We start from the raw sequence: 17,344 nt of genomic DNA, 5'->3' as shown, positions 1-17,344 counted from the left end.
ACGATCCACCCACCTCAGCCTCCCAAACTGCTGAAATTACAGGCATGAGCCACCGTGCCTGGCCCCAGAATACCATTTTCTTTTCTCCAAAAAGATGCAACTTTTTCATGTGATCAGGGCCAACTTCACTTATCAGTATGTCTGTACATGTCAACTAACTTTTCTTCCTTCCTTCCATGATCTATATGTTGTTATAGTTAGCCTGGTTTTATAATTTTTATACTATCACTTATGATTTCTGTATTATGCATGCATTAGTCATCTATTATTTACTTATCAGTTTGTTGGAAAAGGGAGTGGAGTTTTCTAGATTTTAATGTCTCCCCAGCTGTGTACTGTTTGTGTATGCAGACATAGTGATACATCTTCTGCAAGAAATACTTCCTGTTAGAGCATTTTTCTTTTTGGTAAGCTGCAACACTCAGTAAGATCTGATTTACATGATGTCGTTAATTTTTAAATGATCAAGTTCTTTATAATGTTGTAAATGAACAAGATTATGCCTAGAAACCTCTTTTACCTCTCTTCCATCTGCACCTCACTCTAGACATCCAACATTTTGAGGAGGCTTAGGAGTTATACACATCCCTAAAGTTACCCTAAATGCAGTCAACTGCCAAATATTTATTGAATTTCATGGGCATCCAGGGTTCTAGGCAATGAAGAGGCCAATTTAAGCTATGATCCCAGAAGGTAGAGGGCTTCAGTCTAGCTGGAAAAACAGTCAATATTTGCATGGACGTATAACCAAGTGCTGCAGTCGCTATCATGAATTCAGAGCCCAGAGAGAGACCAGAGGCAGAACAGACAAGTTAGGACTTCTGGCTGCCTGGGTTCAAATTCCATCTCTACCATTCAAGAGCTGTTTGACCTGGGTAAGTTACTTAACCACTCCAGACTCAGTTTTCCTCACTGTAAAATGTGGCTAATAATAATACCTACCACAGAGGATATTTGTGGGAACTAAAATGAAATGATATGTAGAAAGTAGTTAGAACAGTGTTTGACACATAGAAGTGCTTCATAAATGTTAGTCATTTTTATTTTATATTTCTATTTCTGTGGTCTAGATATTTCCAAAATACTTCACTGAAGCAGCAAATCTGGGCTGGATCTTGTCCACCTTTTCATATGGTGGTTCCCAGTGTGCTGTTGAATCACGGGTACCCACTTTCTCTTTGTCCTACATACCTGAATTTGTAATGATTATTCATTTTTGGGGTCTCTACCTTCTCCAATCCATGCAATCCAGAAAGAAAGAACTTTCTTCATGCTTGCTTGCTTTCTCTTTCTTTCTTTCTGTCTCTTTCCTTCTTTCCTTCCTTCCTTCCTTCTTTCCTTTCCTTTCCTTTCCTTTCCTTTCCTTTCCTTTCCTTTCCTTTCCTTTCCTTTCCTTTCCTTTCCTTTCCTTTTCTTTTCTTTTCTTTTTTTTCTTTCGAGATAGAGTCTTGCTCTGTCGCCCAGGCTGGAGTGCAGTGACACGATCTTGGCTTACTGCTATTTCCACCTCCCGGATTCCAGTGATTCTCCTGCCTCAGCCTCCCCAGTAGCTGGGATTAACTATGTGCGTAACCAACCCTGGCTAATTTTTATATTTTTAGTAGAGACAGGGTTTCACCACGATGGCCAGGCTAGTCTGAAATTCCTGACCTCAGGCGACCCACTTGACTCAGCCTCCCAAAGTGCTGGGATTGCAGACACGAGCCACCGTGCCCACCTTACCTCTTCATGGTTTCTTTAACCAGCACAGAACACCGAATCCTGACATCCAGCTAATGTGGGATCCCGATCCCGGGAGCCTGCTACATCCCTAACTGGAATCCCAAATTATGCAGAAAATGTTTGCGGGCATTTGGGATGAACTGTGTCCTGTCACTGAGCTGGAATATACTGATTCATTCTAATCTTTTGGTGCATGGAGTATCTTGTGTGTTGTAATGGAGGCACTTAAAGGCTCTGTGGGGGAATGGATCTCCCAGTGGCTCAAGGAGAGGGATAAGACTGTCTCCCAGCCAGTGCTTTTTTTTTTTGAGATGGAGTCTCACTCTGTCACCAGGCTGGAGTGCAGTGGCATGATATTGGCTCACTGCAACCTCTGCCTCCTGAGTTCTGCCTCAGCCTCCTGAGTAGCTGGGACTACAGGTGCATGCCACTAAGCCCAGCTAATTTTTAAATTTTTAATAGAGATGGGGCTTCACCATGTTGGCCAGGATGGTTTCAATCTCTTGACCTCATGATCTGCCCACCTCGGCCTCCCAAAGTGCTGGGATTACAGGAAGGGCACAAGCCACCGTGCCTAGCTAGCCATTGCTTTTATCTTCAAGTTCTGATCAGCAGAATCAACTACATCCCATGAATGACAGGGGACTGGGATTTGGAGTGGCCCTTTCCCTCCCTTGGTGAATCTCACCAGACAGGGCATATCTGCCTTTTATTCACATGATAACTACCTGTTATCATTGGGCATGGGTCCATGCTGTGTTGTCACATGGGAATATCATTAGCCTCGTATCGTGCTGCCCCCGAACTTCGAGGCAGTGGGCAGTTAAGGATGACCATAACAACAACAACTGACATGTACTGAGGACATCTATGTGCCGAGGCACTGGGCCCCTGCTTCCTGTATTGCATCTCATTTAGTCTTCACACATTGGCTCCTTTCATAGATGGGGCAGTTGAGATTCACAGAGGTCAACCACTCAGCCCATGGCCGCAGCTCAGAAGAGTGTCTGAGTGGGAAGGTGACTCTGGCAGGTTGCAGCACCTGCAGGCATCTATATGCACCTTCCACTTCTGGGCCCGGGCCAGGGAGTAGTACATGCAGTGTGTATAGGCTTATTCTTGGCTGCCTCCTGTGACCAGCATTTGTTCTGCCACATGAAGAGAAGTAGGAAGCTAGGGACTCGAGCCAGCAGGCTCTGTGAGGCCTCACATGGAACAGTTTTCAGGATAGCAAGCACAGGTTTGGCTCCTCGTTCTGTCAGTTTCTTCCTACTCACAACAGCTGACTTCTCCGTTCCCTGCTCTATTGCATATGGCTTCGTGGAATCGTCTGCCCATGGCTTCTGCTCAAGGCTCAGATTGCATTCTCTCTCCTCGTGGGCTGTCTGAAAAGATGGATCTACTTATGTCCAGGCTTGGGTATCTCCATCACATAGTGCCATATCCATAAGACCACCCATGGGCTGCCGGCCCGCCCATGCGAGACTGTTTTGAGTCAAGTGTTGGCCCTGGGCCCAGTCAGTTGTGGGCAGGCAGCAGAATGATGTGGACGAAGTGCGAAGGGCCGTGTGCACGACAGACATGAGCAGAAGATGCCAGTGCCGGAAGCCCACGGAGGCTGACCTTCCGAGGAGCCAGTGTGTTCTTCTGGTTAGCTGAAAACACTTTAGAGAAAGAAAAATCTGAGTTTGGGTCTGTTCTCTTCTGCTTGTTTGCTGTTTGAATGTGGAGAAGTTATTTGATCTTTCTAAGGCTCAGTCTCCTCTTCTGTTAAATGGGTGTAACGGTAGCTTCTTCTTCTAACTGAAGTGGAACTGAAATAGCGTCTGCAGAGCTCTTAGCACAGGACATGTGAATTATGATAATTGATACTTCCATCATTGTTATTAATAATAGGTAAATAAACACACTCAGAGTTGAGTGTTTTAATTAATTATTAATTAAGTGTGCTCACAGCTTGGATTGAACAGAATTACAGAGATAATCTTGTGGACACAGCTGCACTGTGGTTCAACACCTAGATTCTGCAGGCAGTGTGACTTCATGTAAATCCTGATTTTACGTGTACTGGCTGGACTATTGGGAAAGTCACCTAAACTTACATCTCTGAAGTGGAAACCACATCTAACTCAGAGATATGTGAGCATTAGAAAAACAAAAGCAAAAGAGGAAAAAAAATCCATGCAAAGCCTCTAGCATGGAGCCTGGCACACAGTTGAAAACCGTGGTTGGGATTGTTCTTCCTCCCATACAGCTACTAAGCTTCACGGAAGAGACACAGGAAGTGCTAGGCTGAGATTTGACAATGAGCTTTGTTTTCAACAACTCAAGTTCATTGTTGAGAGTAACCAAGTTGACTGTATGTTCATCCTATCCCACTTTACTATATGAGTGCTTAGGCTTTAAGTACAATTATCATTTTAAAAAAATAGGAAAAATGCGTTACTTTTCTCAACCCAAACATGGGAAACCAAAGTTAAGTGATATTCTTATTTCTAATGTGTGACTATGAAAGACTCTAGAGAAAGGGAGGAACTTTGATTTACCTGCTACTAATCTCCGTCATCAGCACAGGGGCAGATCAATTCCTGGTCATTAGACTGGCCTTTGAGGCTGGAGATAAGTTTAAGCTGACAACCAAAATAATGACTGTTACAGGACCGACTGATAGCTTTGTTGCTGCTGAGAACGTGTAAAAGCCCTCACTTTGGTATTGTATTCAAGATTCTGAAATGTTTACATATAATATGACAGCTACTTGGTGCATTTCCATCTGGGGAATCAGATAACTAATCTTTCAAGGGAGAATACAAAATACGATGTTGTTTCAAAGACATATTGGTGAATAACAGACTAACAAAACCAAAGAAATCTCACTTTGTGACAGCGTGATGGGGTGGCAGATTTTGTGGGGTTTTTATTTCTGTGTTTGTAAGGTGCTGTCTGCCTCAAAACTGGCTGCTAACTGATTCCTGTCCTCTGTCTGCCCTGTTGTCTGGCTCTTGACTTTAAAAGAATGAAGCAGTCCTGTGGGGTCTGAAGCCACCTCAGCTAATAACCCTATGAAAAAGGTTACATTACTGCTGTTTCACCAGGGAGGGGACTGAAATGTTGGGGGTGATATTAACATGCTCCAAAACCACACAGCTAGAGAGTAACAAAGCCAGAAATCACACCGATTTGTGTGTGTGTGTGTGTGTGTGTGTGTGCGTGCGTGCGTGTGTCCAAATCCTGTGATTGCAGTGCCAGCATACACTGCCTTCTGTGTTCAACAGTCATTAAAGTATTTTAATGAACACCTGGTCTTGCAGCACCTGATGTAACAAATGCTGCAGATACTCCATCCACCGACACTTAGACCGCCCAAAATCCGCCCATCCACAGGAAGCTTCAGTGGACATTTCCCATGCACCCTAAGGCTTTCCTTCTTCTTTCTTTCCCTGGGCTTTCTCTGGCTACAGAGTGCCCAGCTCACCTGTAGGACAGACCAGAAGTACAGACTTTCAGCCCATTGGAGCAACTTTCAACCAGTGAGGGGCTGCAGCTAAGGGATAAATAGCCTAGCCTTTTTGGTCCCTGAGAGGAGACACTTTTAAGCATATGTGTTCTGTAAAATCCAGGTGTAAGATATGAGAGAAAGACATAGTCAAGGACGTTACCAAAGTTGTTTCTTATTTATCTCTCACTCTGAGCAATTGGAAGAATAGAATTGTTCTTAACTTAGATGGGAAGACTACAGGAAGAAGTATTTCTGGGTGAGTGTGGGGAGGGCAGATGTCAGGAGTTTACTTTTTGACATGGAAGTTTGAGATGCCTGTAGGTTATTCAAGTATGGGTATAGATTCAGAGAGCTGAGTACAAACCGGTGTTTAGAAGAGAGGTCAGGGACAGAGATACAAATTTAGGAGTTAAAGGCAGGTGAACTGGGGAGAATGTGAGCTCATAGAGGGAGTCTATGATTCCCAGGAGAGTAGAATCTACTCAAGGAGAGAGACGTTACTGAGGCATACAAGTAAATCATCCTAGGCCATAATGAATGTTAGAAAAGAGAGTTACAATGAGGATCCCTGGGGGACACATAGTGCAGAAGACCTTGTCCTGAAGAAGCTCACAGTCAGAAAGAGGAGACGCGGCTGCACACCGACAGCTAGATTTAAAGTGTGCTCATAGGATTGGTGCCAGAAATAATCTCAGAGAATGGGGCAGTCACAATCATTTAAGGCGGGATGATGGACAACTAAATGAAGAAGGCTCTTAATCTGGACCATGAAGGATAATCACCATGAAGAATCTTGACTTTCAGAGATGAGAAAGCGAGGGACATTCTCCACAAAGAAAGAACACAGCCAGGGATTTGGGAAATACCAGAAGCACAGGGTAATTGCAAGAAGTAAGCCTAGAAAAGAAGGTTGGGGTCCCATCATGAGGAGAGGGACTGTCCAGAGAAGAGCTTGGAGTTACCCTATGGGCAGTGGAGAGCCATTAAATCAATGATTGATATGATGGAGCTATCCTATAGGGAAAGGTGCTTTTCAGGATGAAAGAGCAAGAGATAGGAGGCTGCAAGACCAGTCGGAAGGGCTTGACAAGGAGGAGGGAGAGAACAACATGGACAGGAAGACACTTAAGGAGAAACGCAAATTGACAGCAAGTATCAAAATTTTTAAAGTGCATGCATTTGACCAGTTTTTTTTCTTTTTCTTTTTCTTCTTTTTTTTTTTTTTTTTTTTTTGAGACAGAGTCTCACTCTATTGCCCAGGCTGGAGTGCACTGCTACAATCTCAGATCACTGCAACCTCCACCTCCTGGGTTCAAGGGATTCTCATGCCTCAGCTTCCCAAGTAGCTTAGAGTATAGGTGTGTGCCACCATACCCAGTGAATTTTTATATTTTTAGTAGAGACAGGGTTTCACCATTTTGGTCAGGCTGGTCTCGAACTCCAGACCTCAAGTGATCCGCCCGCCTTGGCCTTCCAAAGTGCTGGGATTACAGATACGAGCCCCCGCACCTGGCCCATTTGGACAGTCTTATTACTTGGAGGAGAACACTGGAAAAGGAGTATTTATAGGATGTATATGATATACACAGAAGAGTAATCACTGGAGCATTGTTTATTACATTAAAAAAAAAGATAAAACAAAAAGACCAATCAATAAGAAATAGGTTAAACTAACTGTGATACATCCATACAGTAGAATGCTCTTCAGTGATTAAAAAGGATGATATATATCTACATTCAATGGCATGAAAAAAGTACACAATTTATTGCTGACTAAAAAAGACAGGCTGTGAAAGAGCATTTGTTGTTTAGCCTCATTTATCAAAGTGATATCCTTAAAATATCATTTGTATATACACAGCCAGGGATACCTTTGAAAATAATGTTCATCAACAGGTAGATGACCGTTTTCGATAGATGATAGGATGTGATGGTATGTTGTTTATTTGTTTTGGGATGGGGGGTGATTTCTCTTTAGATCTTTTCTGGATGGCATGAATCCTCCGCCATAAGTTTGTAATACCTGAAACATAAAACAATGCAAATTTTCAAAAAGAATTTAAACAGTTATTGAGTTCTTGCAAGGCAAACAGCCCCTGGTCTAGAGTGTGAACAGTTGTTAATGTGCATTAGTTGACCTCTCTAAATCAGTGATTTGGCCTTTGAGACTCTCCCCGCAGAGAGTAAGGGAATTTCAGTCTGGCACAAGGAGAAAGGAACCTGAGGGATCATGCTCAGGTGGTCTGGTAATTTTCTGCTCTCTTCCAGGGTCTTCCTGAGAGCTATCAACAAGTTTGCAGAAACCATGAACCAGAAGTTCCTGGAGCACACGAACTTTGAGTTCCAAGTGAGTATGTATGAGGCCCCAGAGCTACCCTTGGAGCTGCCCAGGGCATTTCTGACATGTTGGGCTGATTGTTCCATCCGACACGTCCCAAAGCCCACAGAAGCTGTCCCAGTGTCTCCAGGGATTCCCATGGTGGGGTGTGGCTGGGGAGAAAATTCTCAGGCTTTCAACCAGGACCTTGATTAAATAGTCATCAATTCACCATCATACGCAAATGTGACTGTATAGTGGATCTTACGCTAACAAGGAGACTTGCATTCATTCATTGTCAGAGTCAGTCCCACCTTTTAAAAATATATCACCTTTTTTTTACTTTTCTATTCCCTGAAGCCAAAAGAGCAGCCAGTCATAGACACTGAAAAATGATTTACAATCAAGTTCACCAGTACAACTGTGTGGCTCCTGATTCCTCTGAAAGTCATTTTTAGTGCTCAGCTGAGACCTGGGACCTCTAAGAGATTCAGCGTCCTAAAAGTATGTCCATGAGGCAAACAGAATGATGCACCTGCCCCAGGTCCAGGCCCAAGAAGAGCAAACTCTGTGGGAAAGTCCAGATTGCTGCTTCTGCCTGGAGATGTGAGAGGGAAGCCCCTGCTGACCCCCCACCCCCACCCCACACCACCACGCTCAAAAGGATCATCTCCAGGGAAGTCTCTGACCCCCAGCATCTCTTGCAGCAGGGGCTTAGGTAGTAGAAGGCACCGAGCTCATCAACTGGGATGATGGTGATTTCTCCTTGTTCATCTAAGTTGTTCCGTTCCTGTCTGGGCCGAGGCCTGTGAGCAACTTCAGGCAAGGCCTGGACTGTATCCGTGCCTCAGATTAGTCATCCGTAAAATATAACAACTACCCTTTCTACTTCATAGTTTTTTCCAGAACTGGAATGTGATGAGGGGGCTTGCTGGCAGAATCCACTTGTAAGGTCCCATGAGTTTCTGTTCAAAGACTTCCTCCTTCAAGAGGCCTCCCTTGCCTGACTCCTCTCTGAGGATCACCTCCACTGACCCCACGGTCATTATGCATCACCACGTGGCTTCCTGGAGCCTCTTCATAGCACTAAATGTCATTAGAAATCATCGTTCTTGACTACGTGCATATTTTCTCTCTTTCTGCCCGTAGAACGTAGCCTTGTGAGTATAAAGACCTTGAACACACAGCAACTCCAAGCTCTGTGCCTGTCACATAGTAGGTCTCCTTGGGGAAGTGATGTCTGGGCTGAGGCCTGTGAGATTCATCCTGCTGAGAGCACCAGCCTATGAGTATTTGTTGAGAGGATGAACAGTATCTTTGAACAAGATTCTCTTGAACTACCTTGTATTTACATCAGGCAACTGAACGATAATGAGAATAATGATAAAATGAGTAGCTGTTGTTTTCTGATGGTTAATACATGCCGGATCTCATGAGAAGCACCTTAAGGCCACTATCTTTCTCTGTCTTTACAACCACCCTACCAGTTAGTCACTACTACTACTATTTTTCTGCTCTAAGGAGGCAGTAAGACTCAGAGGTAATAAGGAGATAGCCTGGTGTCATGGAGCATGTTGATGCAAAGTTGGGACCAGAACTCAGTGGTAGCTGACACCAAGGCCCACATAGTTGACAACGGCCACATGCCAGATACAGACTTTCATCCCTGCAGTGGGTTGACTGCCCAGCTGGGTTCTGGGTGAAACTTTCCCCCAGCATTATAAATCTTTGACATGGGAACAAAGCATATCTCTTTAGCTGGTTTGAATCAGGAGAGGTGTTTGATTCCCTTTCAAATGTGGCCAAGATGCCTGCAGGCTCTGGTCATGGGTATGTTCAGAGAAGTTTTTGCCTTTTGGGAGGGACAACTTGGAACACCATACCTAGGGGCCAGAGGTGACAGGGTTTGGTCCATACAACTGCAAGCTAGTTTGTTCATCTCTTTCTGTGGGTGTCAGCAGTTGCAGCCTAGAACTTGCTTTCCTGACTTCACTCTTTTCCATGCTCTTAGATTGATATTTTCTAAGAAAAGTTCAACTTCAGTCCTTCAGGCCATTTCTTTAGGTTTATATCCTGTTTTCCTGAAAGAAAATCTGTATTTGAGAGATGCTCAGAGATTGAGGGTTTTATACATGAGAAGTGCGGGATTGCAAGCCTAGTGATTTTAGACGATTACTTCATCTCTGTGTGCCTCAGTTTCCTTAACGTTAAATCAGGATACTAATAGCAGCTATGTCATTGGCTTGTTGTGAGGATTGAGTGAATTAATTCATGTAAAGCATTTAGAACAGTGCTGGGAACATAGTAGCCATTTAATAAGTGTTAGCTCATTATAACAACAATAATCTTACTATTTGGATAATCGTGATGATGATCATGACCCTAAATGTGTCAGGGCTGGGGATGCATGTCAGTCTTTGATAAACAGAATAGGAGGGCAGCCTCTTTCTGTTCACCACAACATTGCCTGGGGCTGTTACACCCACAAGATTCTATAAAACAGGAGGGTGGCCAACATCACAAAATACAGTATGTCTCTTTTCCTGATGAGGCTTCCATAGGTATTTACTGAAAAGCACCCAAGAACAGGACCATTTTCCAACCTTATCTTTGTTCTCCTACCTTTTCCTCCCTCTGTGTGAGAATGGATTTGTTCCCTGTACCCTGCCTGGAACATGCCCTGTCTCCTTCTTACGGTCTCATTAATTATGCATTTAATATCAGCAGGAACAGCATCCATCACTGACTGCTGCCTGTCTTGGCAGCCACTGACCAGGGGAGGGACAGGTGCAATGAGATTTTCCCCTAATATCTTTCCCAGAACTGTGGTTTTGTGATTCAAAGGGCAGAAAGTAAGAAGCTTGGTGAGTGCCACTCTGTAGGTGACAAGAACTGGGAATTATAAAAATGGTGTTTTCTGCTTGGGGCTAAGATTACTTGCATTCCAGGCCCTATTCAGGATGCTGGTCCTTAGTGTCTGCATCAGTTTGTGTGGTCAGGGAAGACCAAGAGAGGATTTCCAATTCAAATCAGCAAGCATTTTTGTTTAAGAGCAATTCTCATGGGCCCAGACTATTGCAACATGTTTCAAGGAACTCAGAAGGAAAAAACACTGCCCTGTCCTCAAGGATCTTGGAATCTTGATAGAAGGCTATATAAATATATCTTCTAGCATCCAGGCTTTTGAAGAACATGACTAACTTTATCGGGCATCTACTTAGAAAATGTTGATTCTCATCGTAATCTTGTTAGATTAGGATATACACATTTGGTGAATAAACTGAGCTTCAGAGAGTTGATTGGCTTTTCTGTTAAAGGTCATCTAACCAATAAATGGGGCTGCTGGAATTCAACACTAGGCCTGTCTGCAAAGCCCATCCTCTTTTCACTCTTCTGCTCTGTCTCTTAGGAACAGGGTGCCTTTGGATTCTAGGAGACAGCTCTATTTAGATACAGAAGCACCCTCTGCCCTTGCTGGTTCTTACTGGTACTGGGATAGAGAGCTCTGAGATGATTGGCTTGGAAGATGAGACTCTCCATGCTGAAATCTCTGATTGGCCCTGGAATCAGAGATTATACTTGGGCTCCAGAAAGACTCTGTTTTCGGCAGCTCTGTGTTTGGTATTGAGATCACTGTCTCTACTTGGGGATGTTCTAATCAGCTTTGAGTATGGCCATTTCTGCCTAGGCTTTGAGGCATTTTTGGATGGGAGCTACTTTGGATATCCTGTGAAATGAAAAACCTCTAGAATATTTCTAGACATTAGTAGAGAAATGAGGGCCACCTTGGTCTTTATAATGGGAAATGTAACCAGTGATGCCAAAAACAGGTGAGGGAGACACACACACAGGGAGTATTTGTCAAAGCCTTGCAACCACCCATAGCACCGGTACAAGGGGACTCATGGTGTGATGGTTCACCAGGCAGAAGCATGGGCACATGCCTGGGTACAGTTTCCCCAGCCCTGCCTGCTTCAGCTTTTAGGCCCCAGACATCCTTTAGTCTGATATTCCTCACCTGAGTCCACACCTGGGCCTTTCCACTCCCAGAACCAGGGGCATCCCCAAAGTGGTCATGACAGCTGTGTCTCTGCCCCTCAGAGGGGGCAGGCTGACTGCATTTCAGCACCACTGCATTCTGCTTTGTTTGTTTTATTTTTTAATTGAAATTTGGGCTAAATAATGATTTGAGGTCACTGAGAAAGAATCCTGATTCTGATTAAAAAGCATTGGTCTCTCTGCTATAAAGACTGTAGTCCTTATGAACATCAGATGGACCAGTGAAAACCTTAACAAACAACAAAGCTGAAAGGACACTAAGAAAGAAAAAGAGTGATTTCGGCAGAAGAGCAGTGTGGTGAAGAATGCAAGTCCTGGGGTCAGATAAACCGGATTCAGATGCCACCTTCATCATATACCTCTGTGGTATTGGGCAAGATCTTGAACCTTTCTGGGCCTCAGTTTCCTGATCTGAAAATGGGGAGAATCATTATACAAATCTCATGGTTGTTTAGGGGAATTTAACCAGAACGCATGTAGTGTGCTTGGCTCATTAATGAACTCATTCAAACAGTATTTCCCAAGCACATGCTGACTCAGACATGATGCACGAAACTGTATATCCAATAGTTAATTTAAAAAGAAGGTTCTTGCTTGCTTGATGCTGATATCTAGTACAGGAGACAGAATATAAATTAATTTTGTCTAAAATATGACTTAGATGCTGTGAACAGGGTGTAATATGGGTGAATACTGGGCGAATCTACTTTGGGTTGGTTGAGTAAAGAAGGCTTTTGCGAGACTAAGATTTTACTAGGCAGTGATTTCCTCATTTAGTCCTTACAACTATGCCCTTTAAATACTATTGTTCTCATTTTCTAGATGAAGTTACTGAGAGTCAGAAAGGTAGGGTAACTTGTTCATGGCAATGGAGCTGGTAACTGAATTGAAACTCTGGAAGGCAACCTGACAGTATCTATAAAAACAAAGACAAAAAAACAAAAACAAAAACAAAAAAAACCCAAAACCTACATAGACCCTGCATCTTAGAAATTCCAGTTCTAGGAATGTGTACTACTAATACAGTTTCCCATGCATAAAGATGTTTAAATAAGGGCGTTGATTACAGTGCTGTTGCTAGCAAAAAAAAAAAAAAAAAAAAAAAAAAAAAAAAAAAAAATTGGAATCAAGCTAAATGTCTATAAATAGGGAATTTGGTTAAAATTAAAGTACATCCTCATAGCAGAATACAATGTAGCAATAAAAGAGAATGAAGCAGATCTGTATGTGCTAATATAGAAACATTTGCAAGATATATTGGTAAAGAAAAAAGCCAAGTGCAGCAGACTTTTAAAAAAGATGTCTATACATACATTTGTTTATGCATAAAAAAATTCTAAAAGGCTATCCAAGGAATTGTTAGCATTTTCTTCTGGGGAATTAAGCTTGGATTCAAGGTAGGATGGAAAATAACTTTCTCCTAGTAAATCTTTTCTATCATTTTTTAACTATGTGTGTGTATTAATTTTATAATTTTTTGAGAGCTGATTAAAAGTAAATTCTCATTATACTCACTAGCCGTATGACTTTGGGTAGTCTTTTACCTTATCTGGACTTCACCTCTGTGCAATATGATAGTCAGAACAGATGACACTTAAATTTATTCCAGTTCTAACCCTCTATTGTCCTATAATTTCAAAATATTAAATTCCCAATCTGAAATCACCTCATCTCTTCCCCAGGGCAAAGAGACCTGTCGTTTTGCTAAAGAGATACTGTGGCTTCCCCTAATCAGCTGAGCTAGGCACTTAGTAGAAATATCACCAGGCAGTTTGTAACAGGGCAGAGAGAAAAATCTAGGACCCTTTGAAGAATTTCTCTGACAATACAGCAATCGATAAATAAATATTTCCTGGAGCCCAGCTGTATTCAAGTCATTGTGCTGAGCATGGCATTAGAGATACAAATAAATGGAAGACACAGTCTTGTTACTTGTGGAGCTTACAAGTGGAGAAGACAGGGCATACAAATACTCCACAACCTACGCTACTGTCAACACCACTGTTCCATTTACTGAGCACTTAGTGCCAAGCCTGTAATGGATGCCTCGTGCTCATATCATATGATCCTGTAATTACAACAGTCCATTATGGTAGGTACCATTATTTTGGGTATTTTACAAGTGAGGAAAATGAGGCTCAGAAAGGTCAAGTAACTAGCCAAAGGCAACCCATCTAATAAGCAATAGAACTGGTTTTCACATCCTGGTCTGCAAGACACTGACGTGTGCGCTCTTGACTATCGGGCAATGCTGTCATGAGAAATGAATAGAGCGCAAGACCAAGTACAGAACAGTGGACTGACATCCCCGTTAGTGGATGGAGTTGCACACAATAAGTGCTCCTGAAATCAGGAAGTGATCAGGCAGACCCAAGGTGCCCTGCAATCTAGAAAGTCTTCCTGAAGGAAGCAGGTCTTGAACTCAGCTTGGATGTAAGAGTAGGAGACAGTCACTGCAGGTATGAGAACCACTGTGAGCGAAGCCATGGAGACCAAAATGCTCCTGTGATCTCTGTGGAGTCAGAGCAGACCAGCCCAACTAGGTGGGCAGTTTGTCGAAGGAGACAACACTGGAGGTCATGGAAATTGTATGAGACTTTAAAAGCCAGGCGAATGCGTTTGAATCTGATTCTTTGGGAACAAGAGTGAAGAAAGGCTGGGGGCAGAGGCATTCTAAGTATTCACCGATATGTAGTTGTGACCACTGCTCAACTCTCAGGGCACTGCACAGAGCCACACACTGTGACAACCTCCTCTGAGTTCCAGAAGTCATTCCATAGAGCCCCATGGGCAGAACTGGGCAGGGGCTATGGGTGAGGTACTTGGATATCGTTTGTGATTCACTAAGAATATAAGGCACAGCTATGGCCTCCTGGTTCATAAAGGTCTTCCAGAACAGAAGCCAAAACCAAAACAAAACCAGGTCCACTCCCATGAGAATTGAAAACGTATGTCCACACAGAAATTTGTATAAAAACGTTCATAGTAGCATAGCGTCAATGCTGTGACTCATAATATTCAAAGACTGGCAAAAACCCAAATGGCCATCAGTGGATGAATGGAAAAAAACAAAATGTATATATTCATATGATAGAATATTATTCAACCATAAAAAAATGAAGTACTGATCCACACTACAACGTGGATGAACCTTGAAAGCATTATGCTAAGTATAAGAAGTCATGCATGAAAGGTCACATATTGTATGATGTCACTTATATGAACTGTCAGAATAGGCAAATCCACAGAGACAGACAGTACACTAGTATTAACAGTTTCCAGGCAGTTTGTAGCAGGGCAGGAAGAAATATCTGGGATCTTTTGAAGAATTTCTGTGACCATACAGCAATCAATAAATATTTTCTGGAGCCCAACTGTATTCAAGTCACTGTGCTGAGCATGGCATTAGGGACACAAATAAATGGAAGACAGGATTTTGGTACTTGGGGAGCTTATAACTGGAGAAGACAGGGCATACAAATACTTCACAACCAGTGCTACCATCACCACCACTGTTACATTTACTGAGTGCTTGGTGTGTGCCAAGCCTGGGGTGGATACCTCACGCTTGCATAGTTTCCAGGGACTGGGTAGGAGAAGGTGTTGGTGTGTTGTTGGGGAGAAGGGGGACTGACTGTTATGGGTAGAGGGTTTCTTTGTGGGTTTTTTTTTGTTTTTTTGTTTGTTTGTTTGTTTGTTTTGAGATGGAGTTTCACTCTTGTTGCCCAGGCTGGAGTGCAATGGTGTGATCTTGGCTCACTGCAACCTCTGCCTCCCAGGTTCAAGCGATTCTCCTGCCTCAGCCTCTTGAGTAGCTAGGATTACAGGCATGTGCCATCATGCTTGGCCAATTTTTGTATTTTTAGTAGAGATGGATTTCTTCATGTTGGTCAGGGTGGTCTTGAACTCCAGACCTCAGGTGATCCACCTGCCTCAGCCTCCCAAAGTGGTGAGATTACAGGTGTGAGCCACCATGCCTGGTTGATTAGAGGATTTCTTTTGGCATGACGAAAATGGTTGAACTACCTTGTGAATATACTAAAAACTAAATCATACATTTTAAAAAGTGAATCTTATGGTATATAAATTATATCTGTTTTTTTTTTTTTTTTTAAATCAAGGATGTGATGACAGAGAAAACGCTTTTTTGAAGAATTCATTCAGGGTGGACTAAAGACTGGCAAGAGGCTCAACCATATTTGACATGTCTTATGTATTAGGGAGCATTTCTGAAATCATTCTCACAAGTAATTGTAAATTGACTTGTTTTGTTGGATATCTATTTCCTATTGTACCTTGATTACTGTTTTGCTGTCCCCTAAAATAATGGATTTCTCACGTTCATGGAAACACTCATTTCTATGTCCTGTGGCCATGGTTTTCTATTTCCCTGGCTTGTTGTTTCAAAGTCTCATCTTAAATGTGAGAAGGTGTGAGCTCTGGGCATAAGCAGGCCAAAGCTGCACATTTTCAAAGCAAGGCCCTGGAGAAGCTGCTAAGTCACTTGGGTGCCAGAAGGAAAGGCAGTCTGAGGGGATGTGGACAGGAGACTCAAGCTTAGATATAGCAACCTTAGATAAGCAAGGTTGCTATGGAAACAAGGAGATTTGATTCCAAGTGTTACAGGAACCTTTGGAAGACTTTGAGGAAGGGAGTGGCATGATGTGATATTTTTGTTTGTTTGTTTGTTTGTTTGTTTGTTTTTTGAGACGGAATCTCTCACTGTCAACCAGGCTGGAGTGCAGTGGTGCCATCTTGGTTCACTGCAACCTCTGCCTCCTGGTTTCAAGCGATTTTCTTGCTCAGCCTCCTGACTAGCTGGGGTTACAGATGCATGCCACTACGCCCAGCTAATTTTTGTATTTTTAGTTGAGACAGGGTTTCACCATGTTGGTCAGGCTGGTCTCGAATGATCTGATGTGTTTAAAGGGTTCTTCTGGTCTTTGCATGGAGAGCTGACTTTAAGGGGGCCATGAGCCAAGAGACCACTTCACTGCACCCCAGGAGCAGTTTGGTTTTTTGGGCACTGGGTGATACAGGTCCAAGTAAGGAAAAAGCATTCACTCAAAAAAATATAAGATGCGTGAGACCAGGCATCACTGTCTGTGTAACCACTGCTCTCTCACCACATTGTGGCAATGCCTGGGCACTAAGCAGATGTTCCAGAAATATTTGTTAAATACATCCCCAGCTGAAGACTAACCGTGGTGTGTTAAAAGAGCCCCAAATGTCAGTCGGAAGGTCTGGGTGGAGATCTTAGCTCTGACGTGTGTATAACAAGCTGAGAGACTTGGGCAAAAATACTTAACCTCTCTAAGCTTCAGTCTCCTCATCTATAAGAGAGGAATAAGAAGAGCTGTCAAGTGTTAACAGATGAAAAGAGGATGTATAGAAAGTGCCTGGCCCATGGTAAAATTAGAGTGCTTGTTTTGCTTCTTTTGAAGACTGGAACCACAAGCCCATTTGAAAGTCACACTCTGGGCAGCAATGATAATGTTATTTTATCAGTGGAAGAATTGCCTTTTTCATAGCCTTGGCCATCTGCAAACACCGATGAACATCTGCGAGTTAAGGATGAAGGTCTCCGGGCTGGATGATTTCTCTGGCTAATGTTACCCATCCTCTTGCTAGATACACTGTTGAGAGGGCCTTAAAGTGGGTGGGCTTTGTTCAGCAAGGCTGTCTCCCACCTGCTCTTTGCAGGAGACCGTGGCATCGTGCAACAATTTCACTTGAGCACCAAGACC

At 43.1% G+C, this 17,344-nt stretch overlaps 1 protein-coding gene across 1 annotated transcript in view; it reads left to right on the top strand.

Moving 5' to 3' along the window:
- The window catches only part of DOCK2 (dedicator of cytokinesis 2), a 427,333-nt gene that overhangs the window by 335,156 nt on the left and 74,833 nt on the right, over nucleotides 1-17,344 (top strand). Inside the window, 1 exon segment of the mRNA XM_003936169.4 lies at nucleotides 7,490-7,568. Coding sequence (XP_003936218.2) covers nucleotides 7,490-7,568 — 79 coding nt within the window.

The sequence above is a fragment of the Saimiri boliviensis genome, chromosome 20, assembly GCF_048565385.1.
Source record: "Saimiri boliviensis isolate mSaiBol1 chromosome 20, mSaiBol1.pri, whole genome shotgun sequence".
In the NCBI taxonomy this organism is placed as follows: domain Eukaryota; kingdom Metazoa; phylum Chordata; class Mammalia; order Primates; family Cebidae; genus Saimiri; species Saimiri boliviensis.
Note: the sequence above shows the minus strand (reverse complement) of the source record. Positions and strands in the feature narration are given on the sequence as shown.